The 17912-nt window shown below is 44.6% G+C and overlaps 1 protein-coding gene and 1 pseudogene across 1 annotated transcript; both read right to left on the bottom strand.

The window, feature by feature from the left end:
* Positions 1 to 871: 871 nt before the first annotated feature.
* On the bottom strand, positions 872 to 10595 carry LOC123111538 (F-box protein At1g78280-like; annotated as a pseudogene).
* Positions 10596 to 13638: 3043 nt separating this feature from the next.
* On the bottom strand, positions 13639 to 16849 carry LOC123116017 (uncharacterized). Its single transcript, XM_044537034.1, has 6 exons — positions 16504 to 16849; positions 15662 to 15886; positions 15401 to 15495; positions 14785 to 15007; positions 14095 to 14156; positions 13639 to 13918 (listed from the first exon to the last, which is right to left on the bottom strand). Exons 3-6 carry the CDS (start codon positions 15463 to 15465, stop codon positions 13903 to 13905), a joined length of 366 nt encoding a protein of 121 aa, XP_044392969.1. The 5' UTR covers positions 15466 to 15495; positions 15662 to 15886; positions 16504 to 16849; the 3' UTR covers positions 13639 to 13902.
* Between the last annotated feature and the right edge of the window lie 1063 nt (positions 16850 to 17912).

Genomic DNA, 17912 nt, shown 5'->3' with positions numbered 1-17912 from the left:
CATGCATAGTACGAGGAGCTGGAGTGGTCGAGGCGGACGGGTACACGGGCCTCGATGTTGAGATCACGGATGGCAACGGCGGAGGGTTCGGGTCCGGCGAAAGGGTTGGAGCCGTTGGAGAAGGTGGATCCCGGGGAGTCCATGACAGCGGCGGCGGCTAGGGAATAGGCGGTGGCGGTTTGGGTGGGCGGCGGCGGCTGCGTCTAGGCGGCTGCGACGGCTAGGGTGAGTAGCGGCGGCGACGACTCGGGTAGATGGCAGCAACGGATGGAGGGGTGTTGCGGGTAGGGTTAGATGAGAAAGCAACTAGGGTTTAGGGTAGGAGAAGGAGATGGCAGTGGCAGAGAAGGGAGGTGCGGCGGCGGCGCTGGTAGAGGGGTAGCGGCGGCGGGGTGCGGCGTGGCAAGAGATGGGCGAAAGCGATTAAGATCACGTGCTAAACTGATACGATGTTAGATGAGAATTAGGGATTGCATGCATCGACAATGATTGATTGTGTGCATAAGCACATATATAGGTAAGAGGGGGGGGGGGGGCTCTACTTGTCTCTCAAGAAATACAAATATACGGGAAAGAGAGGAGGCACGGCAGTACAAAATACACAAGCCCTAGTACTATACATGTGCACAGACAACGTATGCTCAACAAGATGGATGGAGTATGTTTCTCTGCCATGGCACATATACATACAATATAGTAATAGCTCGTACTCCCTCCGTTCAAAAATTCTTGTCTTAAATTTATCTAGATACAAATGTATCTAACACTAAGATGTGACTAGATACATCCATATTTAAGCAAATTTAAGACAAGAATTTTGGGACGGAGGAAGTATTTGTTTTCTGGTATAAAGAGCCAATGGCGATGAGGATGGTTCAACAAATAATAAGCATGTTTTCATGTGACTCTTGGGAGATAAAAATGTTCATGGAAACAAGTTATGCTGTGTGTTGGGTGCGTACAAAAGATGTGGCATTCCTTACAAATACCCAATGTGTCACACTACTATGCGGTACAACTGCACGCTTCATGATCCATTCAACGGCAAAGCTGCTCTCTCCCAAAAGAAAAGAAAATGAAAGAAGAAAAAAGCTGCTACACACAAGAGTAAACAAATTTTTTTGCCCCTTATTGTTTCTTTGCTCTTAAACGAACGAAGCTAGGCTATATGTCGAAGGGAGTAACGGAGCAGTACGCATTATTTCTTCTGAGCGTAGTGGTGACGAGTCTGCTAGCTAGCGGGTGTAGGCGACGATCGCTGGTATCGGTTGAGGTCATCCCAGACCAAGTGCTCGACCTCCTCCCACGACGTTGCACTTCTCAGCTCCTTCCACAGCCCAAATATAGCCGCCAACACGTTGTCCTCGTGCAGCAGGCAGTAGCACCTGTAATGTAAGAGCACCGCGCATCAGAGCCAAACATGTTTCTCCCTCCCTTGGGAGACCGACCGACTGACAAACCAACAAGGATCACTGATCATTCCGAGATAGAGCGCAGGGAAGGATAAAACACGGATAATGTGGACTGCTCTGATTTACTATTTATGTATGTATGCACTTACATCGCGCGGTATGATGCAGTGCAGAACTTCGAATTTCGCACCGAATAGTAGATATCATTGTTTGATTTCCCTCTCAGGAAAGGAAGCTGGTAGCTTCCTAGGTACTCCCTGAGAAGATCAATATCCCCACGGAAAACATCCAGGTGCAGCGGAATCAAGTCACATAGAGGATCCCCTGTTACGACAAACAGTTTTTTGTCGCAATCAAATTAAGATCAAATAAGTATAAACTTTGTTTTTACAATCTAACAGAAGTTTTCACAGTGCAGACTGGTAGATATGAGCAGCTCAATTTAAACATTTTTACAGATATATAGTTATCCCATCTTCGGTTTCAGATGCCAGTATTACGCAAACTATTTCGTTAAATGTTCAAATGAAGCAATGTCAGATTTCCAGGGAACAAAGTGAACTGGCTGCTTACCGATGGACAGATCACTGAAGTCAATTATATTAATTGCATCCAGTTTCTCCAGATCTCTGTCACCAGTGCTTTTGGCATCAGTGAGGGACCTCTGAGTAAGAATGTTATCGTCCATAATATCTGAATGTATCCAACAAGGGAATGTGTACACTGAGTCACCATCGTCATCCTGATTGTCCAATCATACCATTAAACACAAAGTTCGACCCCAGATGCATATGAAGAACACGAAATTGAAAAAGTACCTTAACGAACTTGATTAGAGAGCTCATATCAGCAGGGAGATATTCTTCAGCCTTCTCAATTAAAACTGTTGGGACAGTACCCCCCCTTCACAGATATGTAAACAATGTTGAGGTATGAGGCAGCGTATGGAATTCTATATCAATATAATATTATGGATTTATGGTAGGCTTGTAGCATTTTGGCTAAAACAACTCAATACCAAATCAATGCATAGTCATTGCTACTTATATTTTGCTAATGTTGAAATGTTAAAATAATTTTGTCAAAAAACCATTTAAAAGAAATTCCGTCAAAAAAGAAATGTTAAAACAATAAATAATGTAATGATTATTTATTGGATGCCTGCCTCTACAATTTTTTTGTAACCCAATACACTTTAGTAGAGGATTTTAAGTTGCAAGTGAACCACTCTATAATTTGACAATATCTTCTTAATCACTTTACATCGACTGTGGTCTGTGGACACAAAATTGATTTGCAGACCCACAGTTATCGGATAAAATAAACCTGAGCAACAAAATGTCCTGTTTTAGTAAAACTCATAAAAACTAGCCAAACAAACCTGCTTTAGAAGTTTTTCACTTACCAGTTTGCTAGGTGCTTCTTTATATTATTCTTTCTTCCGTTTAGAGTAGAAATTACTTGTTTCCATTCAGGTGGATCACTGTCTCTCACATTATTGTCTTCAGGTTTGGGTAATGGTTCCCCATGTGGAAGGGGTAATAAATGGATATTTCGCATTTGAACTCCCAAGGATGATGCCAGATTCAAAAGGTCAGCCTTGGACAATGTATCACGGCTAAGAAAAATGAAGAGCACAGTAAGCACGTATTTACATAATTAATTAAGTAATTACTCCCATTTTCACTTGACAAATGAATACAACTTACACACGAGCAAAGATATCCCCTTCGCATTTTCTGGTAACCATGTAAGGCCAAATAGGTTTGTTTGAACATTCAGTGGAACTATCCATTCCAAACTGTTGTTTGCTCCATAATCCAAGAGGAAAACAGCTGTTTGCATAAGAAAGCTCCAGAGGATAGTATTTAGCCAAAACATCTGGCATTCCTTTTCCATCCCATGGGACTGTTCTGTAGACGCCATCTTCGTACACAAGAAATCCACTTGCAATGATCTCAGGGATGTGGTTGATCAAAAGCGAGCCAACTTTTCGCAGAAGATCATAGAACTCAAGCTGCATCAGGAAAGTGATCAATATCGTGAGTGTTGCATTCAATTTTATTAAGTTGCAGAACCAATGCAACATTACCTCTGTGCCTAAACCATGGGCAGAATAACCCAGGCCTCCTTCAGCATAGATTTTAATCACATAGTCAGAAACAATGAAGACCTGAAAATTTGTGGTACAGGTTATATTCACATACCATGCAACAATGAGTGTATATGCAGCGTAATATGACACTAACTGGCACCAAAGGAGTATCTTAGAATCTCAGATATGTTTAATGTCTTGGCATCGGCGCATAGCAGTGAGCAAGTATGTATATCTATAAATCTTCTAAAGCCGGAACCAACCTTGCAAGGTTGAACCACAGATGCAGTAACAAGTAAACCAGGATATTCTACACGAATCAATTTCTGTAGATAACCCTAACACGTCGAGTAAGTATTTCGAACCAACACGAATTATATGATACTAACACGCCAGAATTTTTTATCGACAGTTCTAAATCTGAGACAGCAAGTAAAAGTAATTGTATACTACTGGGTTGCTACCTGTGCCAACAGGAAGCTTCTCATCCTCTGACGGTGGTGGTAAACTATGACATGCACTTATTTCCTCTAAGCATGCATACCATTTGTCCACACTTATTGCTAGGCATGCACCCTACAGAAATAGACATATATATTGGCACAAGGAACAGAACATTATCAAGAAACAGATATATAAACCACATGGTATTTCATATAAAAATTGACAAAGTAAAATTTATGTAAATGATGGAACAAAGATCACCTTCCATATTAGTCCTCTCAGTTCAGGCTTAAGAACCCATAGCCTTCGCAGCCATTCTCTTGCTTCTCTCTGGCCAATTGGATTAGTAGGACTCCAGACAGAAGTATAGTGATATTTTTCTTTCTCAAGAAATTGGGATAAGAAACCTATATCATACGAGAAAACTTGGTTCTCCAAACTTTCATGGACGTCTGAGAACTCAAACGAAGCACACTGATTTGCACTGTTTGAAGCTCTTACGGACCCTGAACCTTTCAGTCTTTTTTCTGCACGAGTCATGTCATTGTGGTTCCATGCAGTCATTGTTCCAGGTGGATGATTTTCAATATCTCTAATAATTTTTTCCGGAACAGCAAGTAAGCCAGCACGACAAACTCCTTTGTGACAATGACCAGGTGCCATGTCTAGACATACATGCTCAAAATTCGATTGATTGACAAAGTTTTGTGTAACTGCAACAGTAGTCTCAAGGTTTAGAACACAATGCCACCATCCACTAGGAACAAATATAGTCTCTCCTGGTAATTGTGTGCATTCCAGTGGTTTCTCGTGTTCAGCAAAGATGAGGATAGATATCAAGCCACCACTGCAAACGATCAAACTAATGTGAAATGATATGGGGGTAAAGTTTGGAGAAAAGCAAAAACAGTAATAAGTTAATTACCTGCAAAGACGTTGGAGTCTCAATGTCAACATCACCATCCTCATCACTTACATGTACCGTGACACCACCAGGCACTCTTCCTGGAGGGTACAGTGCCCATCTATGAAAAAACGTGGATATCATTAATGGAAACACAAATTGTCTCTTCCAATTTTTCAGCATTCTACAACATGGGACAATCAGCTTTAACAGGTCAAGAGGAATACAAATTTAGGTTGTATAGCATATCATCACACCGTTCACAGTATAGGGTTACGATTTTTAAGTTCCAATTAAAATACAAAGCAAGCACTCAAGTTGAATCACATCTTTCTACTGCCCACAGCTATCTTCTGTCTCTGTTCAACATATATGAATATGCGTAAGATTCTCGCATGATTCTCTCTCACTCCCAAGACATTAACTATGGACATCCTGACTAAATTTGTCTATCGTTAATTCAACACACCCAATTGGCTGATTATTTCTGAACAACTGTTTTTTCACATCATTACAAAATAAGCAACACACAGAACAGCGACCACAAACTGCATCAAAATAGAAGCACTGCAATGACCTTAAAGAGCCAATAGGCAAGAAATTTTGCAAAAGATCTGTGAACGTTTATTTAAGGACCCTGATAAGTGCCACATGTCAGGTATGAGCACATGGCAACTCCGAACGTTTTTTATGGGAAGTTTAGTGACGCGAGGATGGCAACTTTAGTTGCCAAGCATGGCAACTTTCATGCTTCAGTTTATTTTCGACAGAAATTGCCGTGTGTCACTGGAATTTGCCATCCTTGCGTGACTGGAATTGCCATGGAAAACATCAGGGCCGAATGCCACGCACCTGAGTGTGACACTTATCATTTGGGTTATTTAACTGCTACTAGTAGCTTTCAAATTTACAATTACATGGTGAATACCACAGCTTGAGTACACTACCGAGTAAATACGCACACATATATATATAACACATGATCCAACCTTTTTCGGCCACAAAGAAGAGTATTCCACGCACTGGTTAATCCTGGATCAACATGCCAAGAGGCACCTGATCTTTCTGGTCCAATAATAAGCCATCTGAAAGCAGGTCTTTGTTCATAATCCAAGACACAAAAAGATCTTCTTGAAATAAATGAGGGACTCTGTAATCTTCCAATAGTGCTGGTGTTGTTTCTCCAAACTGTAACAATTTTCTGAACTAATTTTTTTTTTCTTTTCATAACTTTAGTAGTAAATGAAATGAAGTGATGATTACCTTATCATCAAATATATAAAGAGGATCTTCGTCATGCTGGAGTTCCATGTAAGAAACATAGTCTTTCAGTTTCATTATTATCTTCTTAGGGCTTCTCTGTGATATCCTAAATGTAACTTCACCATAATCATGCACCAGCTGCTGAATTGTCCATTTAGTCCTTGCTGGCCAGGTTTCAGCCAGCTTACCAAGCAAAACCTAGTTGTGCAATACGATCAGTATGATTTCAGAAAAACATCATTGCAAAACAATAATGTAGAAAATCCACATGTTGTAAATCTGAATTAAAAGCAAAAGATAATTCAATTCTTACTGGGCCTTTTCCATCATACTGAGAATGGAAATGATCCAAAGAAAGGTCATCCTTTCTTTCCACATGTCCATTGTCAAAGGAATAACTACTCAAAGTAGTAAAACATCTATACCATCTCCTGTATAAGAACAAGGAATTGAATCCTGCATGAAAATAAGTATGAATAGGGAGATAAACAAGGCAAATAGAACAAACATAAAGTAGATGTACCATACCATCAAAATGATGAGCCTTCTGCTCAAGCTCACTATTTCCGGAGCGAAGACTAAGCCTGAAAAGGAAGCAATCAGTGTCTAACCTTTTCAGTCAGTTTAGGATTATTTTCGAATACAGAATGTAGCACGACAAGATAGAATGGTCATATACCTAGACAATGTTGTTTTCTTCCAGGAACCTTTGTACTCAAGATGACCACCAACAGAAAGATATTTACTCATCCAGAGAGGTTCCTCGTTGCAAAGTATGTACATGATACTGCAAAGTGCAAAATGATTTAAGGTACCGCTTCATCCTACCACCGTTTTAAGGTAGAAAGACAAACATAACAGATGTTCTTAGCTCATGATCTCTAGATAATGACAATGTCATAAATCAGGAGCTACTCCCTCTGGTCCTCTAAAACCTGCCGTTTAGGACACAAACATGGTCTTCAAAATACAATTTGGACCACTAGTTTCTTTAAAATCATCCATAAAATCTAAAAAAATTGTATATTATGGAAATACTTCTCGAGACAAATTCACTGATTTTCAGGTATCTAATATAAATGTTCGTAAAGATAAAACTGGTAGTCAAAATTTCAAAAAATTGGCTCTACCTTTGTCTAAAACGACAGCTTTTACAGGACTGGAGGAGTATGCTTTTATACCTGTCCAGCCCAAAATAGATGATCTTTTTATTGCAGTGCATACGGAACATGAAAGAAACTAGTGCTTCACGATTTTTGTCTATTTAGCTGTATAATTATTATGTTTTTACTTCTACTACTGCTACTACTAGTAGTCTAGTACGATTACCAATACCAATAAGCATTTTCTGGATTGTTGCATAAGAAAAAAAAACATTGAGAAACAAAACAACTCGCTAACATCTATTTCGGACCGGAGACAATACTCTGATAGTAACTTCAATTTCCATGTCTTCTAATTCTCTGGAACAAACTGATTGTTATATTATACTTAAAGAGTTATGATACCAAACACATGAAAGGATCGGCCCTACATATGCAGGCCTGGCTTAGTTACATATACGCCATGGAGCAGTCTAATTCTAGAGGATAAACATGAAGAACGGATCAAATATGTCTTCGGTCTTGGCAGCGAGGCAACTCTCTTCGTCTTAAATCTTAATTCACAGATTGAGGAAATATTTTTCTTGACTTTATAAAAGAAACATATTAGTAAAGAGAGTCCGACATACAGAAATGAACACGGACGGTTTTGAGTTTTGACCATTGAGCTGATCCAAATGTTCCACATGTAAGTTTCACTTAAATCCTCAGGAAACATATCGCTGGGTCTCATTTATGCACATTAAAACCTTCTGTCACTTTAAAGAAAAATCTGGCCGCCCAGGCGGTTTGCTTTATATATAAAGCGGGGCGAAAGCCTTTTTCGGTATTTACTTCCCCATGGATGATCTTTTCTGTAGCGGTAGCTCATAGGAACATATATATGACACAGCAAACCTCCGTTCTGGCCCAGTAGCTCATACCATCATACCGCCGCCGTATGTGTCATTTGGCCCATAATAACGCTTCAAAGCGATTGTTTCTTGCGGTCGCACTGCTGTGAACATCAATGGGGAGATCCGCCCTTACTTCCCCACCCTTTGTGGGGTTAGACAAGGCGACCCCTTCTCCCCATTCTTGTTCAACATGGTGGTGGACGCGCTTGCCGCCATCTTGGATAAGGCTAAGGCTGCTGGCCATATTCGTGGGATCACCCCCCACCTGGCCGGCGGCTTCGGGATCTGCCTTCTCCAGTACGCCGACGACACCATCATCATGGTCGAAGACTCGGAGACGGACATCTCTAATCTTAAGTTCCTTCTCCTCTGCTCCTAACAAATGTCTGGCCTTAAGATCAACTTCGACAAGAGTGATGTGATGGTGATGGGCTACTCCCCGGCCGAGTGCCAGGACATTGCCAACCGGCTCAACTGCCACCTGGGTTCCTTCCCCACGACCTACTTGGGAACGCCCATTAGCGACTCCCGGCTTACCGTTGCGGACTTGCGTCCGACTGTGGCCAAGCTGCAAACGCGCATGGAGCCTTGGCAGGGCAGGTGGTTGTCTAAGGCGGCACGGACGATTCTCATCAACTCCTCCCTCTCCAGCCTCCTCTTGTTCCTCATGAGCTTTTACAGCCTTCACGAGACTCTGCACCATGAGATCGCCAAAGTCCAGTGTCGTTTCTATTGGGCAGGCGACAACAATAAGCAGAAATACCATATGGTCAGCTGGCCTGACATTTGCAAGCCCCGGGAACAAGGAGGCCTCGGTATTATGTGCTCTAAGCGCATGAATATCACCCTCTTATCCCGTTGGCTCTGGCGCATCTCGCAAGGCCACGGTGGCCTCTGGCTAGACATCATCCGGAACAAGTACCTGCATGGGCAACCCCTAGCCTTCTGTCAGAGATCTGGTGGTTCCCAGTTCTGGCAGTCGGTCGTCCAACTTCTCCCAGTCCTCCGCATTGGGACCTCCATTTCGGTTGGATCTGGGGCTGCAACTTTGTTCTGGTTTGCCCGGTGGGCTGGAGACACCCCCTTCGCTGCGCGCTTCCCCGACCTCTTCTCCATCGATGTCGACCCTTCGATCTCAGTAGAGACGGCCCTTATTGACTTGGGGCGCCTCGCATTCCGGAGGCCATTTGGGCCCTCGGATTCCGCCGCTTGGCGTGAGTTACTTGATTGCATCGCTCTCCACGAGCCAGTTGTGGACGCCGGCCTGGATCAGGTGAGATGACGCCTTGAGCCGTCAGGCCAATTCTCCACCTAGTCCCTCTACCAAGCCATCGCCCCCTCCACCGCCCCTCCCCCCCTTACGGCGGTGTGCTCCATCCGCCTGCCTTTGAAAATCCGGATCTTCATGTGGCAATGGATCGGCGGACGGATCCCGTCTGGGGTCGGGGTGCGCAAGCGCAATGGCCCGAGCTCTGTCCTTTGCCCGCTTTGCGGTGTCCCAGAAGACTCGAATCACATCTTCTTCTCTTGTGTGTCCGCTCAATTTGTGTGGAGCTGCTTTAGAGAGGTGGTGGGCGGAATTTGGTGCCACACCAACTTCCCCGACCTTTTTGCCGAACTCCAGAACTCCCTCCTGCCTTCTCGCCACATTAGGTGGCTTGAGATTGGGGCCATCGCTTGGACCCTTTGGACGATCCGCAATAAACTTGTGATCCAGCGCACTCCTCTTCGACGAGCTACTGACGCTATCTTCAAACTGTCTGCAGCTTTGGCGGCCGCTTAGCCGCCCACAGGACCGGGACGCCATCTCCGTCTTCATCGCCGACCTTCGCTTGATGGTCGTCCGTCTGTCGCCGCCGCCCCCTCCGTCACCGCCGGAGCCAGACTAGGCGCTTGGCTCGCTCTCCGGCGCTCTTTTTTCCTTTTGTTTGGGCTTGTTGAGTTGTGCCCTCAGCAGAACCTGTTGTACTCTCTATTGTGTGACTTGGGTGCATGTGTTTGAACTAGTCCTTGTATGTGTGCTCTAGCGGTTTGCTTTATTTATAAAGCGGGGCGAAAGCCTTTTTCGGTAAAGCGACCATAACCAAACAAAATTCAGAATCACGCATGGCTAGCTAATCCACTTGGGTTGAGTGGTCACCATTAAAATCAAAGGGCAAACCTCAGAATCCACATTCTTAGCTAACACATGGAGGTAACTGCAAAGCAGAGGAGAAAGGAACAGAAGGGGGGGAGAGAGAGAGAGACGCGGCGACCTGCTGACGCATGCGAGGCGGCCGATGTCGGTGGGCTGGAGGAGGTCGACGATGGCGCAGAGCAGCTCGTCGGGGAGCACCGCCAGGCTCCCCAGCGCCGCGTCCCTCCGGTCGTTCCCCGCCGATTCCATCGCCGGCGACCGGGCCGGATCGGTGGGCTTGCTGGGTTTGGGTGCGTGCAGGGAGGGAAGGAAATAGCGCGTTGGGGAGAGTTGAGCCGGGATGGACACGGACCGCGTGACCACGCGGTGGGCCGGAGTATACCTGGCCAAACCTCGGGCCGGGCCGGGCCTAGCCAAGCCCGACACAAAAAATCCAGGCCCGGGCCCGGCCCGGCCCGACCATCGGGCCTATGTTTCTGGGCCCGAGCCCGGCCCGAACACCTAAAAGCTCGTCGGGCTTCGGGCCGGTCCGGCCCGACCTTCAGTAAACTGCAAAAATGACGGGCCCGGGCCCGGCCCGGCCCGGCCTTCGGGCTCAAAAACTAGACCCGAGCCCGGCCCGGAGGTAGCGTCGGGCCGGACCGGGCCAGGCTTTTTCGGGCCGGGCTTCCCATGGCCAGGACTAGGCCGGAGGAATTTATTTATAGTGGCTAGCTTTTTGAAAAGCTTGGACGCGTATTGGATTCGTTGATGCGACCTGTCGACTCCATCGTTTGGGCACGTAGGGGGGCACGCAACTGTTCAGACTTGTTTTACTAAAAAAATAACGTTCAGACTTGTACTCCTCAAAAATAAAAATCTTCAGACTTGCCCGACATAGCTTGGGCGAATGCGGTTCGAACGAGGAGGGCATGATAACCCCTTCTGAAAGGCATTATGTCAAAGCTGAAAGGTTCCAGATGATAGTTGTTCGGGATACTCAGCCTTCATGCCCGAGATCATATCCTTGAATTTTAACTTTAGTTGGCTCGATGAGAGACTCATTGAAGCAGTGGCGGAGGCACCGCCCAGCGATCCTGGGCACTTGTCCGGGCTTGCTGGTCCTCGACACCGAACGATCGACTGAATTAATGAAAGGCTAAACACGTATTACCCGGGCAAAAAACTTTTGGGCCTTCATTTCTCACAGGTGCACGCAATTCAATGCCCAACAACAGACTGCAGCCCAGCTTCCCAGGCCGAACCAATTTCTATATCACGAGTTTGATCGATTGCACGTATTCCCTGACTCCCTAACCGGCTAACCCTAGATGGCTAGGCGCATGGCCGGCGGCGAGCGGACGCCATCAGGCCATGCGCCTAGGGGCCCAGGCAGTCTACTCGAGTACTCGTCCCTCAACACCTCCTTCCTCTCATTCGGCTTCGGCCTCCTCCGATAAGAAACTAAGAATCCTCCGTTGAAATTAGGGCTAGCCGGCTAGGGATCTCTCATCTCTAAGTAGCTGGTCTGGGTTAGGAAATGAATTGTTCTTGCAGAATTAATTGGAAGGCAGCTCGCATCACTGACCATCTTTCCTCGTCTTGAAAAAGAAGGGGAGAGAAAACAGATTACTTTGTGTTGAACACTGGCCGGGGCATAGAAAGTTTGATCCTCATATGATTTTCTCATATGATTTTCTCATGTGTAAGTATTTATTATCAGGTTGATTAACCTGTAGTAGAACTAGTATATTCATCTTGCTGACCATGGATTCATGCAATATTCTTTATCTTCTTGTCGCTTCATACTCATAGAATGCATATATTTTCTTGACATGTAGTTTGTGGTCTTTCTGCTGGTAAAGGGGAAGAAATATTTCACTATATTCAGTTTGGTTAACCCTAAACTAAATAGGGTCCCATAACGTCCACACGTGTGGGCGTTAAGGGGTCCGATCACACGTTTCGTGTGGTATCTAAGGAACTAGTCCACACGTCTACGTGTGGGCAAAACAAATAATGCCCACACGCTCGGTCTTTTGCCTCGTGGTCCCTCTCACACGCCTATGTGTGTGCAAAATAGATAACGTCCACACGCCCGTACTCACGGTCCCGCACGCTCCGAGTGACAGTCACCACGCGTCCCCGCAGTTGCCATGGTCTGGACCCTCTTTCATGTTCATTTAACTGCAGTTGCCATGTTGCTGAACTACAGTTGCCATGTCTGATAACTATAGTTGCCATGGTTGCTCAACTGCAGTTGCCATCTCAGGTCAAGTGCCGGATGTCATTTTTGGACAAACTGCAGCTATTGCCATGTATGATCTGGTCTACTACAGTTGTCATGATTTGAAAACTTTAGGAGTTGCCACCTACTAACACTAGGCAGTTGCCATGTGGCACTACAAAAAAGGCATGGCAAAAAAACATGTTCGGGTAAAGAGAAAGTTGCCATCTGCTTACAAGCACGCTAGGGCAGTTGCCATGTACCCTGCAAAAACACATGGCAACTCGGGTGAAAGAGAGTTGCCACCTGCTTACAACCATGCTAGGGCAGTTGCCATGTACCCTGCAAAACACATGGCAACTGACAGCTTTGGGTGTGGGACAGGAGACGGGCGTGTGGGCGAACTGATAAACACCCACACACCAACCCCTCTGCGTGCGTGAAAACTGGTGTGTGGGCAAATTGCTAAACGCCCACACAACAGCCCCTCCGCGTGGTAAAACGGACGTGCGGGCGACCGGATAAATGCCCACACACCAGCCCAGTCCTACGTGGCAGGTAAAACATGCCAAGATTTGTGCAAACACAAACAGACGTTGATCCATGCGTGTGGGCGAGATGCAAACGCCCACATATGCAGCGTTAGTATTTCCGACTAAATATTGCCGGTGTTAACGACGTTTGGTGTGAGAGCTTTTTCAGCAATAACTGTGTAGCAAGATCAATAATGAATGGTTCAATGACTTGATGATATGTTACACCGAGCGGGAGTTATTCAAGTCAGTTGATGATAAGGATATTATTTAAACATTTACTGCAATGAATTCTCGAAGAAGGCATTTGCCTCGTGATTTTCTCTAGTGCAGGTATGTTCCATTCGACCATCTATTTCCTTGCAAGCTTTTTATTTTGAATATATTCACATCTCAGAACTAAATTTATTTCAAGATGTCGATTGCCTCCCTTGCTATGTATCTTTTGTTGTCAAGTCTCGTCTTTATTTACTCTACTAGATAGTAAGTGCGGCTTGCCGCACCCCACCCGCTCCAGCCATATCCAACCTGGTATGAAACAATTTATATTTCATACGATTTTACGATGAAAGCAATAGTGCAAAAGTTCAGTATGTTACAGAAAAAGTGAAAGGCATAGTTTCTATACAAACCATAGGCATAGTGTATAAGAACATGTGTTACACAGAATTTTTATTGCCCAATACTTTTGCAGTTGCACAGGCCACATGTTACAGATAGATAAGGTGCCCACTGATAAAACAAAAAATTACGAATAGGAACACAAGCCTTTGTTTTCTCCCTAACAGATTGACTTGGAGCATGTAAATGCTCAACTTGCGATGATAGCATGCAGGTTTTCATGTGTTTGCGGATGGTGTAACTTGCACAAGTAACTCCATTCTTAGTCGGACAAAATGATGACAGGTTTCATTTCTCCATGGAGCTGCCAGATCAGAGAAACAAAAAAAAATTATGAGAAGAGTAAACCGGAGATGTCATGAATATAAATTTGTCAAAGGTGCAGAGATCAATGCACGGTATTTATCAAGCCGAAACATGCTAATTGGTTTGGGAGTATAACATTCACTTGATTTTATGTGGAAAAAAGGGGGTGTCTACCTGATTGATGGTGGATGTAAGTGTGAACGAGGCAATGTAACTACAATCACCCATGACGATGCCTTCACAACAATAAAACAACCCAGCAAGGCCGAAAGACTCGCATAAGGGCATAGTCTCCATAAATACTTGATTTAAGCACCAAAAATCAGATCAAAGCATGATATAGCAATAGTGGTTCAACATAAAACAACATTTTAGAGGCAAGCATAATATACATATGATTCAATACAAAGTATAACATATACAGTAATAGTGGTTCTTTACAAAGGGCAAGCATGTGTATTTTTTTGTTTTGATTTGCACTGTGGTAATGAAAATAATATCACAAGCTTCTTTAGTTAATACAAATGAATATGAACCCCCAGGAAGATAAAAAGTGAAGTAGCATACTACTGTTTCTGAAGCATTTGACTACATACATGAAGTGCTTTTGAATATAATATGAATTTCCACCATCCTAAAGGGAAAGTAAATACAGAAACACATCGTTTATGTTCTAGGCATTGTTATATATCAAAGAAAGAGGCGAAAACAGGCAAAGCACAAACAATTTTATAGTGGAGAACTCGACATACAACTGGCTGGCTTCCTGAGGCCGAAAATGTTCACATGTTATATATTACCCACTTTACCGCTAGTATATATACAATTCAAGACATGATAGAAGTTCGGTACGCAAGAATTAACCTGAGTTTGTTTGTTCAAAGGGCTTCTTCCCCATGAAAGGCTCACATTCTGACCACCAAAAAAGGTCCCATGCAGCAGTTGCAGAGCTTGCTCAGCAGAAGGCCTGAATATGCAGTGACAGGAGTAATTTAGCCACATCTCTTCCAAACAGGGATCTTGACATGGACGACTTCCCCATATGGAGCGAACACTTGACATTGGAGTCATGGCCTCCAACAAATATCTGAGAACAAAGAAACAAATGTGTTCAACACACTGAAAATCAATTGGTGTAATACAGAAAAGTAGAACTAAGAACGTGCGGTGGTATTGTTACGATCATTGTCAGACTAAGCTCCTTGAGTATTTTTATTGGTATTGGTACTGTAAATGAAAGCAAAAAAGAGTGAAGGAAATACGTTGTAAGACTTGTTAAATAACAAAGGACAAATAAAGCCTACAGGCTGAAACTATTATAGATTCAAAAAGCACATCCCATATTTAATTCAAAATGAGCATAGATATGAACCTGAACTATTTTATCTAAACATATGGTTAGGATAAGCCTAAAAGAGCTAGATTTACATGCCTGAGACACTGTAGATTTTCTATTCAAGCATATAGTCAGGATTCTTGCCTACGCTGCTTCTTCTCAAAGCTGTCAACCACGGTCGCATGCCTTGCCATGAGCTTCTCCTGCATCTCCCTCTCCTTCGCAACCAAGCCCTCTAGCTGTAGCAACAATGCACAAAAAGTATGATTTATTTTTGGTAATCAGAATAAATGCGGAAAGGCGGTCGAGATTTAGATTGCACGACATAGCAAAGGAAAATATGTTTCTCAATTTCATTTTTTTATATACAACATAAATGCGGTCGCAGAAGTTTGTTGAGCAAACCTTTGGCCATATCTGATAAGACTGAGGGGATGACTATACAGATAACAACAGCCGCTTCAGCTCTTTCACTAATTCCTTAAACTGTGCATCAGCAGCTTTATGAGCTGCTTTGCAAGATTTAGCGCCTCCGGTCCTAGACAAATCGTGCAATGATGTCTCTAGCTTATCATGAACAGCTAAGCACTGGTCAAAGATACCCTGGATTTGCTGAACAGTGGCTTGCAGCTGCACCAGGAGAACAAAAGAGCCATCAGAAATCAGAACTGCAGAATACTGAAGTTACATAATCAAAACGGTACCAAAAAAACTGCACAAAGATGACCACAAACTCTTTATTTACAAGGGGGAAAATATGATTCATTATTCCAACCCATAAACTTAAGGTCAATCCAGTTTAGGAAGTGGTCATGTCTCCTACCTATTAATTATTAGGTTTTAATTTGATCTGAAATAAGTGGCACATACAGGCCTAAGTACTGCAGATTCAAAATCACATGTTGTATTTTATCTCTTACTAAGCTTATGACCTGAACTATTTTATTTAAACATGTGGTCAGATCCATTGCAAGATAAGGTTTCATCGAGGTCTAGCGCAGCCAGAGGGAGAGAACTGCCAAATTAATCAATGCAAGATAAACATCAGCTTTCCTACTAAATCAACAACGCAACTGCAGTAAGTAGCACAACAGAAGAACCAATGCCAGCAACCAGGCCAAGAGCTCAATGGGAAGTGCAAACCTAAAGTATCATCCGACAATGGCGACTAATCGAGCACCAAAATAATTAATTAACCTGCACACAAGAGGCAGCCTTGAGATAAGAGAAAGCAACACGAAACCCACCTTACTCATTCCGATTGTATGCGTACCCATGCCAAATTAATCAGATCTGAAGAAGAGGGGGAATAACCGGAGAACATTTGAGAAAGTTAGGAGCCTCAGGTTTAGACGCCAATGAGGATGAACCGAGCATGTCAAGCACTATATTCACATAATTAGATGAAGTGGACGTGGCACCAAGCGCTCCTGCTGCGTCAACAACATGATTTACTAATACACGAGCATATCCACGTACCACCAAGCAAAATAACCGAGGAGGGTGGCACTGGATCGATCTACATCGACAACCCGAGTCTGAACCACCAGCAATGAGCGGAGGGGAGGTTTGCTTCTGCTGCTTGTACATCTAGGGTGCGTTTGGTTGCAAGGGCGGTCATGAATGGGTTGGGATCGTTCAGAAAATAGACATGTTTGGTTATAAAGCACATGAATGGTTCGAGCCAAAAAAAGAGAATATGCCATAAAGATGCTGAACCGTTCCACCCAACCAAATCGGTCGAATCAAATGACCACCCTTTGCATGCATGACTATGTGAGCATGACTGGTGGTCCCGTCCTAAATAATTAGCTCACCACTTATATTCAGCCAAACACATGAATTAAATGGTTCAATCCCAAAAAAATTGAACGGTCCCAACCCATTCATACAACACCTTCAACCAAACGCATCCCTACTGAATATATAAAAAAAATGTTATCAGATCCCACATAAAGCAAGGAACAAAATAATCAAAATCATATGCAGCTGAGGAGGAAGATGTACCTAGCAGTGGTGAAGCAGGGAGACTCTCACCAATTATGCGGCTTCTTTCCCGTCGTCGCCTTGGGCACCGACTTCTTCTTCCCGGACGCGGTGCTCTTGCGGGAGCACTTGCAGACCATGGCCTCCTGGTTGGCCTCCGATGCGGCCTTGGAGGAAGCCGTGCGCTTGCGCGACGAGCCCCGCGATGACGTGATGGCCAAGGGCGGTGAGCTGGGCGACGCCATGGGTTGCGTGCGGCTGGCTAGGGTTCCGGGAGAGGAGGCGGTCGCGGTGGATGGGTGAGGAGCGGCGACGCGGAGCAGCAGTGGCCGCGGTGCTTCTCCGACGGCGGCGGCGCGAGGGGAAGGGGAGGGGGCGGCGGCACGAGGGGAAGGGGAGGGGGCGGCGGAACGAGGGGAAGGGGAGGGGGCGGCGGCTTCAACATGAGAGAGATGCGAGGGAGAGACCCAGCCCTAGCTGTCTCACTGATTGGGGAGGGAGCAACCAATGATGAGAAGCCACTTGGCATTGGATTAGGTGAAATGTCACAAATGCCCTCGGCGGGGCATGGGAATTTCGGCGGTGGCATGAGATCTTTTACCGGTGGAGCACGCCGACGGGCCGCACGGGACGCACCTCAGCCACACCAAATGACATGCGGGGCCCACCA

The sequence above is a fragment of the Triticum aestivum genome, chromosome 5B (genome assembly GCF_018294505.1).
Source record: "Triticum aestivum cultivar Chinese Spring chromosome 5B, IWGSC CS RefSeq v2.1, whole genome shotgun sequence".
NCBI classification, from domain to species: Eukaryota; Viridiplantae; Streptophyta; class Magnoliopsida; order Poales; family Poaceae; genus Triticum; species Triticum aestivum.
The sequence above is the reverse complement of the archived record's forward strand: the minus strand, read 5'-3'. Positions and strand labels throughout refer to the sequence as shown.